Here is a 14,030-nt window from a genome sequence, read left to right on the forward strand (position 1 = left end):
CTGTTCACTTCCCCAGGCTTTCATTGTGGCTCTTAGTTTCCTTTAGTAGGATGGAGACAAAGGGAGGCTGTTCTTTCTGCTTGTAATTGTAAAATATTCTGGTTTTACATTTATTGCAGTCACTAAACTCATGGTTGGGTAAAAAAAAAAAGCTTTCAGCAAATGTTTTTCTGTCTTAACTGGCTGATTCAGACTACACACACTGGAACTTCCTTGGTTAGTGAGTAGATTTAGCTTCACAGGGCTTCTGTGGACACTTCTGTTATAAAATGTCCGCATCCAGATTTATGTCAGCTCCAGACAGGGAAGGACCAAGAATTATATTTTTTTTGTTAGCTCCATTGATGTAATTTTTGATGCTATCAGATAACAGTACCCATGGTGTCCTGGCTGTGGGGTTAAAAGCTCCTTTGCCATGATCTAGTTAAATGTTTTTGGGGTGTTTTTTCCTGGTTTTTGTTTTGTTTTGTTTTGTTTTGTTTTTTAAGGCTTTTTTCTTTGTTCTTATTTCCCCCATTGTTTTTTCTATTGTTTTTGTTTGGTTTGAGGTTTAAATTTGTGGGGTGTTTGTTTGTGGTTTTTGTTATTGTTGTGTGTGGGTTTTTTGTTGGTTTTGTTTTGTTTTGAATTTTATTTAATTTTGTCAGCAAAAATGTCAGGTCAACCAGACAGCCTTGCAGTGGTAACAGTGGATCTTTCTGGCCACTGCCTCACTGGACTCTGACTCAGGAGGGCTTTTTCTCAGTGCGTCAGAGCTTCAGAAGGGCCTTTATCTCAGGGAGGGGAGGGAGGAGAAGGGAAAGAAGGAAACATGTTTCACAAGTGATGGAAGACTGGCTGCCTGAGTTCCTATGTTGTGCACTTGAGTTCTTTGCAGTGTATTAATATGTGAGCTGGGTTTGAATGTTTTCCTGCTGCTGGATGTCCAGAGAGATGTGCCTCCTCTCGTGTTTCATGGGATTTACTTTTATGCTGCTGCTCTTCTCAGAGCCCTCACAATTGCTCTCCTTTTGCTGGCTCTTGATTTTCATGAAACTTGTAGAAACTTTGCTCCTCTTGGGTTTTTGCTTTTCTGCCAAACTGGGAGAAAATTGGCCAATGAGTAAAAGCAAGAAATTGTTTGTGGGGTATGGAGAGACAAGCACGCTGCAGGCAGACAGTGAGTGTTCACTTCACCATCAGAAGTGAAGCAAATATTAATCTGTATGTTCCTGTTGTTCTCTGAAGTGCATAGAGAATCGGGATATTCTTCTGCTCATTGAAGCAGATCTGTGCCTCCACACAGTTTTCAGTGTGGGGCTGCAGGTATGTGTAGTGGGACTCTGTGCTGAAGATGAATGCATCAGCTTTAGAAAAAGCTGAGAAAACGGCTGAAAATCTAAAATCAAAAGCATGATGGCTGCTTCTCCACACAGAGGAGAAACCCTCTGACAGGAGGGTTGGTGGAAGAGGTTGATTTTTCATCCCAGTCATTCAGCGCCAGCATTTGCAGCTCTTTTTTTCCTGAGAGACTGATACGTGTTTTATAGCCTATCTCCATAGCTGAATAGCTGAGACTTCAAACAAACAAACCTGCCTTTCTCTGTCTGACAGAGCCCTGACATGGAAAGTGTCACAGAGGAGGAGAACCCAAAAGCCATTCACATGGCATTCTTTCTGCCTCTCCACATCTCTACTTCATATCTCTGTCACTGAGAAAGTCTTACCACAGTATGAAGTCTGCTGGCTCAGGCCAGTTTGTTGGATTCACAGAGAAGCTCAGGCTCAGATTCAGAGAAACAAGATGGATTTTGTTAGCTTGTGGTGCTCTGACTTTGACAAGGTTTTGTATAGACAAGTTTCTTTGCCTGGGTGTATCCCTTGCACCTTGCTCTGCCAGACTGGAGGAGGTTGCAGTGATGGTTTAAACACATCATAGCCTGTCACAGGAGGGCAATGGAATCAAGCAGATGGTTTTTTCCCCCCACTGTTTAAAACAGAATATCATTATGGGAGAACTTGCAGTATCCCCATAAAGCACTAAATTATAAACCTTGCTTTTCCAAATGGAATATGCAGAATTTAGTGAGGAGCAAAAGTCTGATGCAGCCTAGACCCTCAAGGTCATAATCAAAAACAGGGACAAACCCATATTATTACAGAAATGTGGGACAAAACACATGGACTGAGTTTATACAGGATTGTTATATACAACCAGAGCCCATTAGGTTGGAACATCACAGAATCAATTAGGTTGGAACAGACCTTTGAGAGCATTCAACCTGTGAGCCAACACCACTTTGCCAACTATACCATGACACCAAGTGCCATGTCCAGTCTCTTTAGAGCACCTCCAGGGATGCTGGCTCCACCATCCCCCTAGCTAGTCTGTTCCAGTGTATAATCGGCCTTTCTGTGAAGAGATTCCTCCTAATGTCAGCCTGAACTTCCCATGACACAGCATGAGGCCATGTCCTCTTTTTCTGTCGCTTGGGAGAAGAGGCTGACCCCCAGCTCACTACATCCTCCTTTCAGGCACTTGTAGAGAGTGATAAGGTCTCCCCTGAGTCTCCTTTTCTCCAGGATGAATAGCCCCAGCTCCCTCAGCCACTCCTCCCAGGGCTTGTGCTCCAGACCCTTCCCCAGCTCCTCTGCCCTTCTCTGGACTCACTCCAGCACCTCAGTGACTTTCTTGAGTGAGAGGCCCAGAAGTGGGCACAGCACTCAAGGTTTGGCCTCATCAGTGCTGAGGTCAGGGGAAGAACCACTGTAACATTCCTAGTCCTGTGTTGAAAGAGTTTCTGTGCTACCAGCACTGTATTGAGGAGCATTTCATGAAAGCCTTGTTAAATACAGTTTCACGTGTGTGTGGTTAGAAGCAATATGCAAATATCAACTGAGACTGAAGGCAGAAACAATCTACCAAGATGATGAGATTCCTGGGATGGCTTCAGTGGAGTGGATCCCTCCTTCAGGTAGGGAGGATCAGTTTGCCATTAAAGGCCTAAAGAAAGTTAAAGCTGGATTTTTGGGTGTGACTCATGGATACCATGTTTTATATCACCAAGTCTTTTGTCATTTTGACGTAACCACAACATTTCTTCCCCTCCACTACTTTAATAATGTGCTTGGAAGGGGATCAAATAGTGACCAGAGGAATGGGAGAGAATATGGTATCCAGTCTGCTTGTATTGTCAAACAACTGTAAGGATGTATGGCTAGTTAATTCGGAATTAGAAGTAATTAGTAAAGGAGAAGGGTTCATGTTAAGATTAAGCGCCGACTCAAAACTTTTCTGTTCCACCTGTGGGTCACATCTCTTTAAATGTTCAGGCTTGGGTAACTAAAATTAGTGGACAACTTTTTCTTTTTTAATGCTTGTTTTCTAATTAGGCAATTTAGTGGTTGAGTTGCGCCCTACACTATATGATTGCAGAAGCTGAAATGCCTAATTGTAGATGCCTGCTTTTGAAAAAATAATCCATTACCTATGCAAGCTTTCAGCTTCTTCATCTCTAGAATAGAGATAGTATTTCCCAGTATGGCTTTTGGGACTTTGTTAGTTTGAATGGATTGGCACAAGACACAAGCTTTAGATTTTTTGGCCAGAAAAAGTGCTATGGAAATACAGTATATTATTGTGATATCCTTTGAGATGTTTCTGTGAAGCCAGTGGAGACTGTCAGGATAATAAAGAAAGCCTCAGAGAAGCTAACGAAATAATGATCCTACTTCCTTTCTAGCTCTTCTTTGAAAGGGCAAATGCAATGAGTGAAAATGGTTTAATGAGAAAGAGTCATTAGGGCACCCAGCCTGCATCTTCAGAAGTGTGAAAGCATTTTGGGAGATCTTAAAATTACTCAGAGAACAAATGCAAAGTAGCTCTGTCAGAATATTAAACTGTTATTTGTGTTCTCTTTTAATGCTGATTGAAACCAGTGATCTCTTTCACTGCCTGGTGGCTGGTACATGTGTAGTCACAAAAGTGGCTTGTTCATTGCTGCAGTGCTGTTGGAAGGGTAAGATCAAGGAATTACCTCTGCTTGCCCTCTGTCTGTTATCCTCTGCTTAGAGCTTACTGTCTCCTGAGGATTCCTGACCTGTTGAATTTGCATTTATAGGAGGCCTCATGTACTGGAATTAATTGTCTTGGATTATTCAGTTTCATTAATTAGGCTGCTTCAGTTTTGAGATTGGCTGGAGAGGGAAGGCTGCTATTATTTGTTTGTTTGTTTGTTTGATATTGATACCCAGTGAGACAAGAGCTTCAGATACTTTGGGTGGGAAAATTCTATGAAAATAGAGTGCATCATTGTCATATTCTTTGGGGTATCTGTGTGAAGCCCAGCAGGTGATACTACTGTGCATTAGTACACAGGAGTGGTCAGTGCAAATGGAGCTAGTATTAGCTCTATTTTTAAATTAAGGTGTTAACCAAAACTTGAAGCACCTGAGCACTTGACACTTGAAGAACCTTGGCTGGTGACTATTCAACACATTTAAGGAAAGAAGGACTTTGCAAGGTATTTAGAAATTGTCCTTGAAGGATGCACTGAAGGAAATGTGTTGCAGCCACATCAGTAACAAAGCAAGATTTTGACTTCATGATTCCTACTACTTGGAAGCCTGAAACCACCTGTATGGTTTTGGTCACTCTTGTGTCACCCTAGTGTCACTCTGGGCTCCACTCGCAGCAAGGAAAGCAGCAGAGCTGGGTGCAGGCTCTGGCATGGTTCAGTTTCTCCAGTTCATTGTGATGCCAGAAGTGGCTTGGGCCATTTCTCTGCCAGATAGAAAAGGAGCAGAGGATTGGTCTCAAGCAGAACCATAAAGCTGCAAATTCTAGAGGCTTGTTGAACTTACAAAAACAAATTACTGGAGATCAGTACTGGGAAAGGCACAGAATTGCTGCATGTCCTCTAATCATCTCTCCAGTAAAAAACATTATTAGAGAGGAGGGCAGGGGCCATGGATTCTCATCCTAATAAAATTGTAGACATGTCCAGGTAGGTTTTTATGAGGACCTTTCCTTGTCCATCTGCTGGAGGCTGTTTGCTCTGCCCCTATGACAGAAGCTGGGTTGGGCTGGGAGCCAGGCTCTCCCCACATGGGGTGGGAGGGCTTTTCCAGCACGGTCTGACACCCCTCTCTCTCCTAAAGTCAGCTTGTGCTGAGCACTCTTCAGGTGTGGGATCCTGTACAATGCAGCTGTTGGGTTGTTCTGGTAGGAAAAATCTTGTTTGTTAGGAAAACAAAGTATGAAAACAGTAGAGAAGGAAGCAGGGCAGTGAGGTTTCAAGCATGCCCACAAATGAGGAGGAGGACACCACAGAAAACCCTCTGTGACGAAGCAGCCCTTTTCCCCAGTCACGAATGGATAATGCCACCCCCAGATCATCTGCTCCTCTGGGTGGGATTTACTGGTGTAGGGGCCTGAATCTGTCTCTGTAACTCAGAAAAATTAAATGCCTGGCACAAAGTAGGATGGGGGTGACTGAGGACTCAAGATGCCAGTTTAGGCACATTTTTATCTAGACATGAGTTCAGCTGTTACAATTCTGATCCACATTTGGATCCTCATCTTCAAGTCAAAAATCAACCTACCTAAAAAAAACCCTGTTGTTTTTGGGTTTAATTTGATTCTTATGTTGGATTTGTCTGAAGAGAGAATTTGTACTAAGGGTGCTGCTGATATCAGTGTCCTTTTATGTGTAGATACCATTTGCAGTCCCACACTGGCACATGAGGGCAGAGCCTACCCCCAAAGTCCACCTGCATGGAAGCACCACAGCTCCCCAGATATGTACAATTAATGAATGCAGAGACAGACACTGCCCCTTAGGACTCTTCTTTTCTGCTGACCACCCTTAATGAACCATAAAATCTTGTGTTTTAAGCATAATAATGCTCAAACTGTAACTTGGAGCATCTGTGCACACAGTCATTCCCTTCCTCTGAGCTCTAATAACCACATAAACTCTTTTTGTCTCCTCTTTTCTCCAGGTCAACAGACTATGGCACTACCTATGAAAAGCTAAATGACAAAGTAGGCCTGAAGACTGTGCTGAGCTACCTATATGTCAGTCCCACTAACAAGAGGAAGGTAAGGGAGAGCCATTGCACTGGTAGCTATAGAAACAAAATTACAGCATTCTGAGAGGAATTATGATCCTGAAGTGAACTCTGTTGGTAATTCACAAGTGCTTGAATTTGCTGTCTAAGTTGCACCGGTGCAATTCCATGGAATCCCACAGAACTGATCCTGCTTTACTTGTGATGGTGATGAAGGACTTAATTCCCTTCTGAATTTGCTGGAGAAGTAAAAAGGTTGCTTTTATTTGCTTCTGACTGTTATAACTTTAAAGAGCTCACTCAAATATTTCTGGGTTTCTTGCTTACAGCAGCTTTGGCTATTACGCATCTCCCTGCCTTATATCTCATTATTAGAAATACTGAGTAAGAGGCATTTATTTCTACATTTGACTCTTTTTTCCCCACATTTGGAGGTAAAGATGTAAATGACATTTTCTTTGGTTGCATCATGTAAGGGGGCTGAAAGCAGAATATGCCTGTGAGAGTGGGTGGAAGCCCTACAATTTGATTTGGTTGTGTAGGAGAGAAGATGAGGTCACAGCTTTCCAACCCCCTGCTCACTCTTCCCACGTGATGCAATTAGGGCTGCAGCTGGCTCACACAAGCACAGCCCAGGAACTGCTGCTCAGTGCCTTTTTGCTTTAAAATTATTGCCTGTGTTGATTCAGGGGAGCTAGTGGGACAAAGCTGCTTTCAGCTACCCACAGAAATCAGTGTGGGAGGGCTGCAGCATGAAGCTAATTGCTGACAGTGAAGTGGTGCTTGGCCAGTGTAGGGGCCCAGTGCAGCATGTTTGGCTTGATCACTTCCAAACTGGCCATATCCTGTCTCCATCAAAAGATTTCCAAACTAATAACTCGCTCCTGGTACTCTTCTTATTATGACTGTTGTGTTTTCCATCACTGGTCAGTCTACAGATGTTTTGGGACTGATATTTGTTTCAGTGTATGCAACCATAGGGCATACATAGCTCTGGTTACTAAGTCTGTTTGTAAGTACAGGGAGGAGGAAGAATGCAGTGGCCACAGTTTGGCTTATGTTTTCCTGATGCAGGAGCTGAGCTGTTATGACAACTACCTTGATTTTTTTTTTCCCTGAGCAAAACAGATTAAAATGTTTTGTAGTGATTTTTCCTGACCTTTACACGCATCCTATATCCAATAAGGGGGGCCACTGAAGAGTTAATTCTTTTTCATACTGTTTCCAAAGCAACTCTGCCCACCCAAAAGCACAGGCAATATGCTCAGTTACAAATCCTACGTCACTGGTGTAAAGACTCCCTCACAAATCAGAGTACAAGGATATATTATTATCTTCCAGCAATTTCTCAGGCTACTGAGCTTTACAGATTAGCAGTCTTTTTTTTTTTTTAATTAAAACCACCTACATTTCATCATATAGTGGCATACAGGCCTATCTTTACCTGCTGTTTACTTATTTGAGATTAGAAATTTAAAAGAATTTTTTTGGTTTTCTGTCTCTAGGAAATGATTTTTGAGCCTATCTGTGCCCTTCTTATCCTTTCTGAAAAATCTTTTGAAATGTAGAGACAAGCTATAAGGAAAACTCAAAGGAAACCAGCTGTCAGTGCTGGCTGCTGTGGGAACAACTTGCTTCCATTCTTTCTACCTCTTCTGAATATATAAGTACTGTTACTGTGCATGCTTAAACAGCTGGTCTGTCTGAACTCTGCTTTGTTAACCATCAAAGCAGTTCCAGACATTCATGTAGCGCTTGAGAAATGTCTGAACAAGGTGTCACTGGACCAGAACATCTGAAATTTGTCAAATTCAGCTTTGGGTTTATTGTCCACTCACTCCTCTTACAGATTCTTGAGGTTATGCACTGCAAACAATGCACTAGGATTGTAGTCTTCTCCAGTCTCTCTGGGTGAATATTATTCCTGTGGCATGGGCAGTGTGACGGTGTTCACAGCGGTCTGAGGATGAGGGAAGAGACAAGGATCTGGCTCCATGTTTCAGAAGGCTTGATTTATTATTTTAGGATATATATTATATTAAAACTATACTTAAAGAATAGAAGAAAGGATTTCATCAGAAGGCTAGCTAAGAATAGAAAAAGGAATGGAATGAGACCAATCACAGATTTACCTGTTGCATTCCACAGCAGCAGATAATCATTGTTTACATTTTGTTCCTGAGGCCTCTTGGCTTCTCAGGAGGAAAAATCCTTAGGAAAGGATTTTTCATAAAAGATGTCTGTGACAGGGGAGTAAGCAGAATGGTTTTGCTGAGCTCCTGAGGACAGCTGCCAATACTGAATCAGAAAGCAATAGGTGGGTCCTAGCAGAAAGAGCCCAAGTCCCTTGTGGTTCACCTCCAGCAGCAGAAGTGCTGCCTTGTTGAGCATGATGCAGGGATCTCTTGTGAGCTGCAGGAGAGGTCTTTGCTTGAGGCAGTGAGTGGCAGGGAGGGACCAGCACTAACTCACATGCAAGGAGCCAGTGTCACTCATGAGCCATGCAGACCTCTCCAGGCAAGGTCTGCAGGTGTCCAGTTCCTCTCCAGGAAAGGTCTGAAGGTCTCCAGCTCCTCACCAGGCAAGGTCTGCAGGTGTCCAGTTCCTCTCCAGGCAAGGTGTTTCTCCTGAGGCACTCCCTCCCAGGCACTGGCTGGAGCCTGCCTGCCTGGTAGCTCCTGTGGATTTCTGATGGGTTTGCACATTGCTGCTGGCCCTGTCTGCTCATTAGCTCTCAGAGGATTAGCGCTTACTTGGAGGAGGAGAAAAGCTTTCCATACATTCGTTCCTAATTGATTTACTAGTGAGAAGGATAATTACTGCTCAGCTACCCTGCAGAACTACAGTGGGAATTACCTGTCAGATTTCTTTGAAGACCCAAAATGCGTCTTTTCAGCTGTTAAATAGGAATTGTGTTCAGCCAAATGCCAGTTATATAAACATCATTTACCTGAATTGTGGCATAACCCTGGGCTCAATTATGAGGCACAGAGATTTAAAAGCTGGCATTTTGCTTTCTTCTTTTAAAAGAAAAGGCTTTTGTTTCTGATTTATTTTTTTGAAAAACTTTGGTGGGAATATTTTAATTTTTTTGGCAACCTGTGTTTTATTTCTTGGAGGTCAGATTTAGTCTGTAGCTGTTTCTGTCTTTTACATATCTGGGTGATATCCACCCCATCCTCCTCATGCACAGAGTTAACCAAGGCAGAGAGCAAAGACTGAGCAGAATTGGCTTTGGCTGTGGTGCAGATCTGGCTCCCAGAGCTCCTGCCTGCTCCAGGTGCTCGCCAACCTGCTGATGGCTGCTCTTGGAGCTGGGATGGGGTGTGTCCATTTCCTAGAAATCACAGAAGGTAGTTCACTGGGAAAATGCACTTTGCCCTTGTGCAATTTGACATTTGCAGCTATATTAAATCAATATAACACCATGCACATACCAAAGGAAGATGCTGGGAATTCTTTTTCCCAGCTGTGATACCTGAGAGGTGTCTTTCCAAGTGGTCAGGGCCAGCTTGGTGATCTGACACCACCTTGGGTGCTGACATAAGGGAGCTGCCACACATTCTGCAGCCCACTGTGAATGTGCAGACTCTGGCTGCATGGCAGCCAAAACACTCCCTGCAGTGAGCCAGGACTGCTTCATTTTCCCTGGAGCTGTCACACTGCTAGTTCCCTTTCCCTAAGCAGTAACAAGTTCAGGGTTTCACAAGGCTTTACAAGTGTATGGAAAGGCTCTGCTGCTGGGAGCTGAAGCTGCCAGACTTGGGTCTGCTCTCCTGCAGGTGGCTGGGCTGTTTCTCCTCTCACTTTCACAACAGGCCCTTGTGTTTGGATCAGGAAAACCTGCATTGAGCTCTCCTTATTGCTGTCAAATTCCAGGTGATCTTTGCCCTCAGAAAGTCAGACAGCTCTGAAGTCTTGGGGACTGACTTTCTGAGAGTTCCTGTTTTGGGCTCTGGTGAGAAGCCAAGTGCCTGCAGTGTTGACACTTCCAAACCCACAAAGGTGCTCCAGTGGGCAGAGTGTATTCCAGGGCACATCTTCCCCTTCAGTGCACCTGCCCGCCCAGCTGTTGGCCTGAGAGAAAGACCTCATGTGAAGCATCTGCTTTGTCAGGTTGCCAAACAGCTTGCAACAAGCAGGTAACTTGTGGTAAACTTCAGAAGGGGGAAATTTTCATATTTGTTTAGCAGTACCCTTTCCTTACAGATGAATGTGATTTAAAAAAGCAGATGTTTGAGTGCTCTGAAAAGCTGAAATTAGCAAAATGCTTAGCTTTGGCTTTTCTACCCTGTAGCCTGTTTGTCTTTGGGGATATGACAAAAAGCTGCTTACTCTCTGCTGGGCTGAGATCTCAGTTCCCTGCTGACCTTTAATTTAAAGCTCTGTTTTGGGTGTTAGTTACATTTTACTAGAGGCAGATTTTCACAGTGGTCTGGGAATTAAAAGTGTTTATTTCTTCCAAAACACTAAGGGAAAAAATCTCTTCTATTTTAGTAGAAACATTTCTCTTGACTTTTTAAATTTCCAGTTTCTTTTTATCCCAAGTCTCTTCTTTCTTTGTGGTTGCTGAAGAAATTCTGTTAGAAAATTGAATAATTTCCACAAAAAGTTAAGCTTGTGATTCTTTGCTTAACTGGCTGCACTTCAAAATGTCACTGCTTGGAGCTGAAATGCTGTGATTCCATATTTTCTAGCATGAGTTGGTCTGCTGGGTAAGATCCCCTATTGTGAGAACATTTGCTTTCTTCTTGGTTGTCAATAACAGGGTTCATTTTACAATTGATGCCTCACAGAGGGATGTAAAGCCCTTCCAAAATGGTGCAGAAAGAAGATGAGAATTGAAGTCCCATATATATCTGAAGCACTGCTCCTTTCAGGCACAGAGGTACTACTTTGAATCTCAAGGAATTGTTGAACCGTAGATTTTAGGTATTACTTTTTCCTGTGAAATACTCTGTAAAGAGTGCTTATTCTTGGTGAAGATGTTGTTTAGTTGAAAATCCAGTTCTCACTAAGAAACTTTTAATCTCTACCCTTGGGAATACTGTGGAGGTGGAGACGATGGAGTTAAAAAGAATGCAAAAGAAAGAGAGGAAAAAGGAAGAGAATAACAACTCTGACAAATCAACCTCATTTTTCTGTATAGAGTATTGCTCAGATAAGGTGTGGATGAACTGGAGGCCCTGATTGCATTTAAGATCTGAGGTGACAGTTCTGATATCTTAGAAATACCTTCCTTCATGAATTTTCTTTGCAATTCAGTTGGCTGCAGTTGTTTTTAGCTTTTCCCCTGAGGTATTACAATCATTGTTGCAGGTGATGACTTGAAGAATTAAAAGGTCTGTAGCCTTTTATGCTGAACAGAAGCATCACCCAGGTGCAGTGAATGAAATGAGGACTCCCCCCATTTTTCCCTTATACCAGAATTGAAGTATTTTAGGTTTTATTTAAAGGTAGAGCTTCCAGCTAAGCTGTTTGAACAGTAGTTGCAAACAGAATAAAGCAGGAATGAAGTTATGGTGCTCAGTTGAAGAGCTTTGGGAAAATGGCTTTTCAGACTAGTTTCTTAGTTGTCACAGAACCAAAATGGAGGGGCAGCACAAATCACTGAAGCTGTAAAAGCCAAAGTCATGCTGCACCTCTCATACCTCACCATGCCTCTGAATTTGGCCTGTCAGGAGAAATGTTCAGAGGTATTTAGAGAGTAAGAATTTCTGAAAGATAAATCTAATTAGATTTGTTTGTGTCTGTGCAGTTTCTTGGGGGCTGAAGTGCAGCAACTGTTTATGAGCTGGCAGGGAGCAATACTGTGTTGCTGTTTGTGTTAATGAAGGAAAAAATTAATTGTCTGTACTACTGTAATTGCAGAGGAATGCATTTACTTGACTGGTGAGTAGCTAGAATATTGGGAGTGACACCTTCCTTTACAGAAACTGGAGATCCCAAAATGAGCACAAGTCACTTTGACCTCCCCTTTATTTCTTCTTGCTCACTTGGAGAGGTCACTGAGAGCAAAATGTGTCCTGGCCTCCTGTATCTCCAGAGGGAATTCCTCAGCTATGATTGGAGCCTCAGGGCAGAACCACAATTCAAACTTATTTTTGTTTTGCCTTCATTTCTTAGTTCACATGCTCCCAAAGGGAATTCTGTAGCATTTTGTTTTCTCCTTACTCATCAAACCTGTGATAGGTTGATGAGACAGAGATTCCAGCACATACCTGAGGCTTCCTAGCCCAACCTGAACTGAGCTGCCATGCTTAGCCACAGCTCCCATTCATCATCTGCTGCTTTTTCCCTAGACTGCATCCCAAGCTATTGGTGAGGAACTGAGCTCTGGAATATCCTAAAGCCATTTGGGCTTTAGGAAGATGGAAGGTTTCCTTGGACCCTTTTTCCTCATTGTGCTGACACCGTGGTCAAGGGTCTGTGCTGCAAACTGGCACTTGGTGATGTGATCTGAGAATGTATTTATAACTGAAAGGCAGTGGGGTAGAGTTAGAGCCACAGGGCAGGAGTGATGGAAGAAGCCCTTTCTACTGTCTTTTATCCCTAATCTTTCCCTTCAGCCTAATGGAATACAGTCACTAAACAGCTCTTGATTTTGCCACTGCTATTAACAGGGACTAAACTACCTGACCTGCAAATGCTGCTGTAAAATTCTCTGAGCACTCCTTCTCTGTACCCACTGAGCTGTATATGATGTTCCTGTGTTTCTCAGAGCTCCAAAATCCATGTCACCCAGTCCAGGGTTGCTGTGGGCAGACAGGAAAGCTGTGAAACACAGTACCTGGCTTAGCTGAGCTCAGGTTTGCCTACTCTGGTTGTACCGGTGAGTTGTACAAATGTGGCTGTGATGGGGATAACACCTCACTGTATCCTTCTTGTAAATACAATTCAGGGACAGTCACACTGTCTCCAGAACTGAAAATTTAAATAGAGGAATAAAATGTGAATGAAGAAGTAATATTTTTCTTCACCTACTGGTGTTGCAAAGATGATTTCCTCAAGGTCACCCACAACATCTATGGAAGAGTGAGAGGATGTGTGACATGATGTGTTTTATTTACAAGGTGCAGTCTTGTGAGCTGTTGTACATGGGATTCTCTCTACTTGTCCAATTAATTCAGCTTGAATTTGGCACCTGAGAAAAGAGATCATTTTTGTAAATGTTTGCAGAACAGTGGCCTGCAGCTGTGTGAAAGAAATCCTGGATTACAGACTTTGTAGTATTTCAGAAAGAGGACTTTAGGAATTTCTTGTTTTGGAGTGTTTTCTGTTTTCTAGTTTGAATTCAGCAAAGTCAGAGTAAGTTCAGTAAGTTCAGCCATTTTCAGAGTAGGTTTCTCTGACCTTTCCTAAGGTATATAGTTTCCTGATGCTGGATGACTTGGTTTATTAGTGTTTTGAACATGGTTCAAGATCAATGCCTGGAAAACATGGAGATATAAAGGCACAAATACTCTTAAATCTTTTTCAGTATGTCCAAGTTGGTATTTTAGTAGTTGTTTTTTTCTGTTGTGTCTTTTGTGTGTGTGTATTTTGGTTTTTTAAAATTATTATTATGAATATATTTGGAAATTGTGCCTCCTTTGTATCTTTGTGAATCTTTGTATTCAAGATGCTCTTGTGAGAATTTTTTGCTCTCCTGCAGTCAGGGACTGTGGGCCTGCCATGCCAGATGCCCCACTGGAAACTGACCTGGCCTGGAGGATCATGTCCCTGATGAAAGAACAAAATCTGTTGGTTTGCAGGTTTTAACTTTACTGTTTCTGGCTTCACAGAAATCATAGAGAAAAACAGAGGTTGTGCAACATCTGCGGTCTGGGAGATGACCATTTTCCAGTACAGAAAACACATAATTGGAACCCAAAATTGAGAGACCCCCAGTGAAAGTTTTCCCCTTTCTTAAACAGGTGCAATGTGTTTGTTGCCCTCCAGAGAAGACTGTGCCTTGGAATTCATGAATGTGAAAACTG

General features: G+C 42.7%; 1 protein-coding gene across 1 annotated transcript in view; it reads left to right on the forward strand.

The window, feature by feature from the left end:
• SORCS3 (sortilin related VPS10 domain containing receptor 3) overlaps nt 1-14,030 on the forward strand; it is a 271,149-nt gene that overhangs the window by 126,168 nt on the left and 130,951 nt on the right. The window contains exon 3 of the mRNA XM_058810200.1: nt 5,983-6,082. Coding sequence (XP_058666183.1) covers nt 5,983-6,082 — 100 coding nt within the window. The remainder of the gene's footprint in view (nt 1-5,982; nt 6,083-14,030) is intronic.

Source organism: Ammospiza caudacuta, chromosome 9 (genome assembly GCF_027887145.1).
Source record: "Ammospiza caudacuta isolate bAmmCau1 chromosome 9, bAmmCau1.pri, whole genome shotgun sequence".
Taxonomy (NCBI): domain Eukaryota; kingdom Metazoa; phylum Chordata; class Aves; order Passeriformes; family Passerellidae; genus Ammospiza; species Ammospiza caudacuta.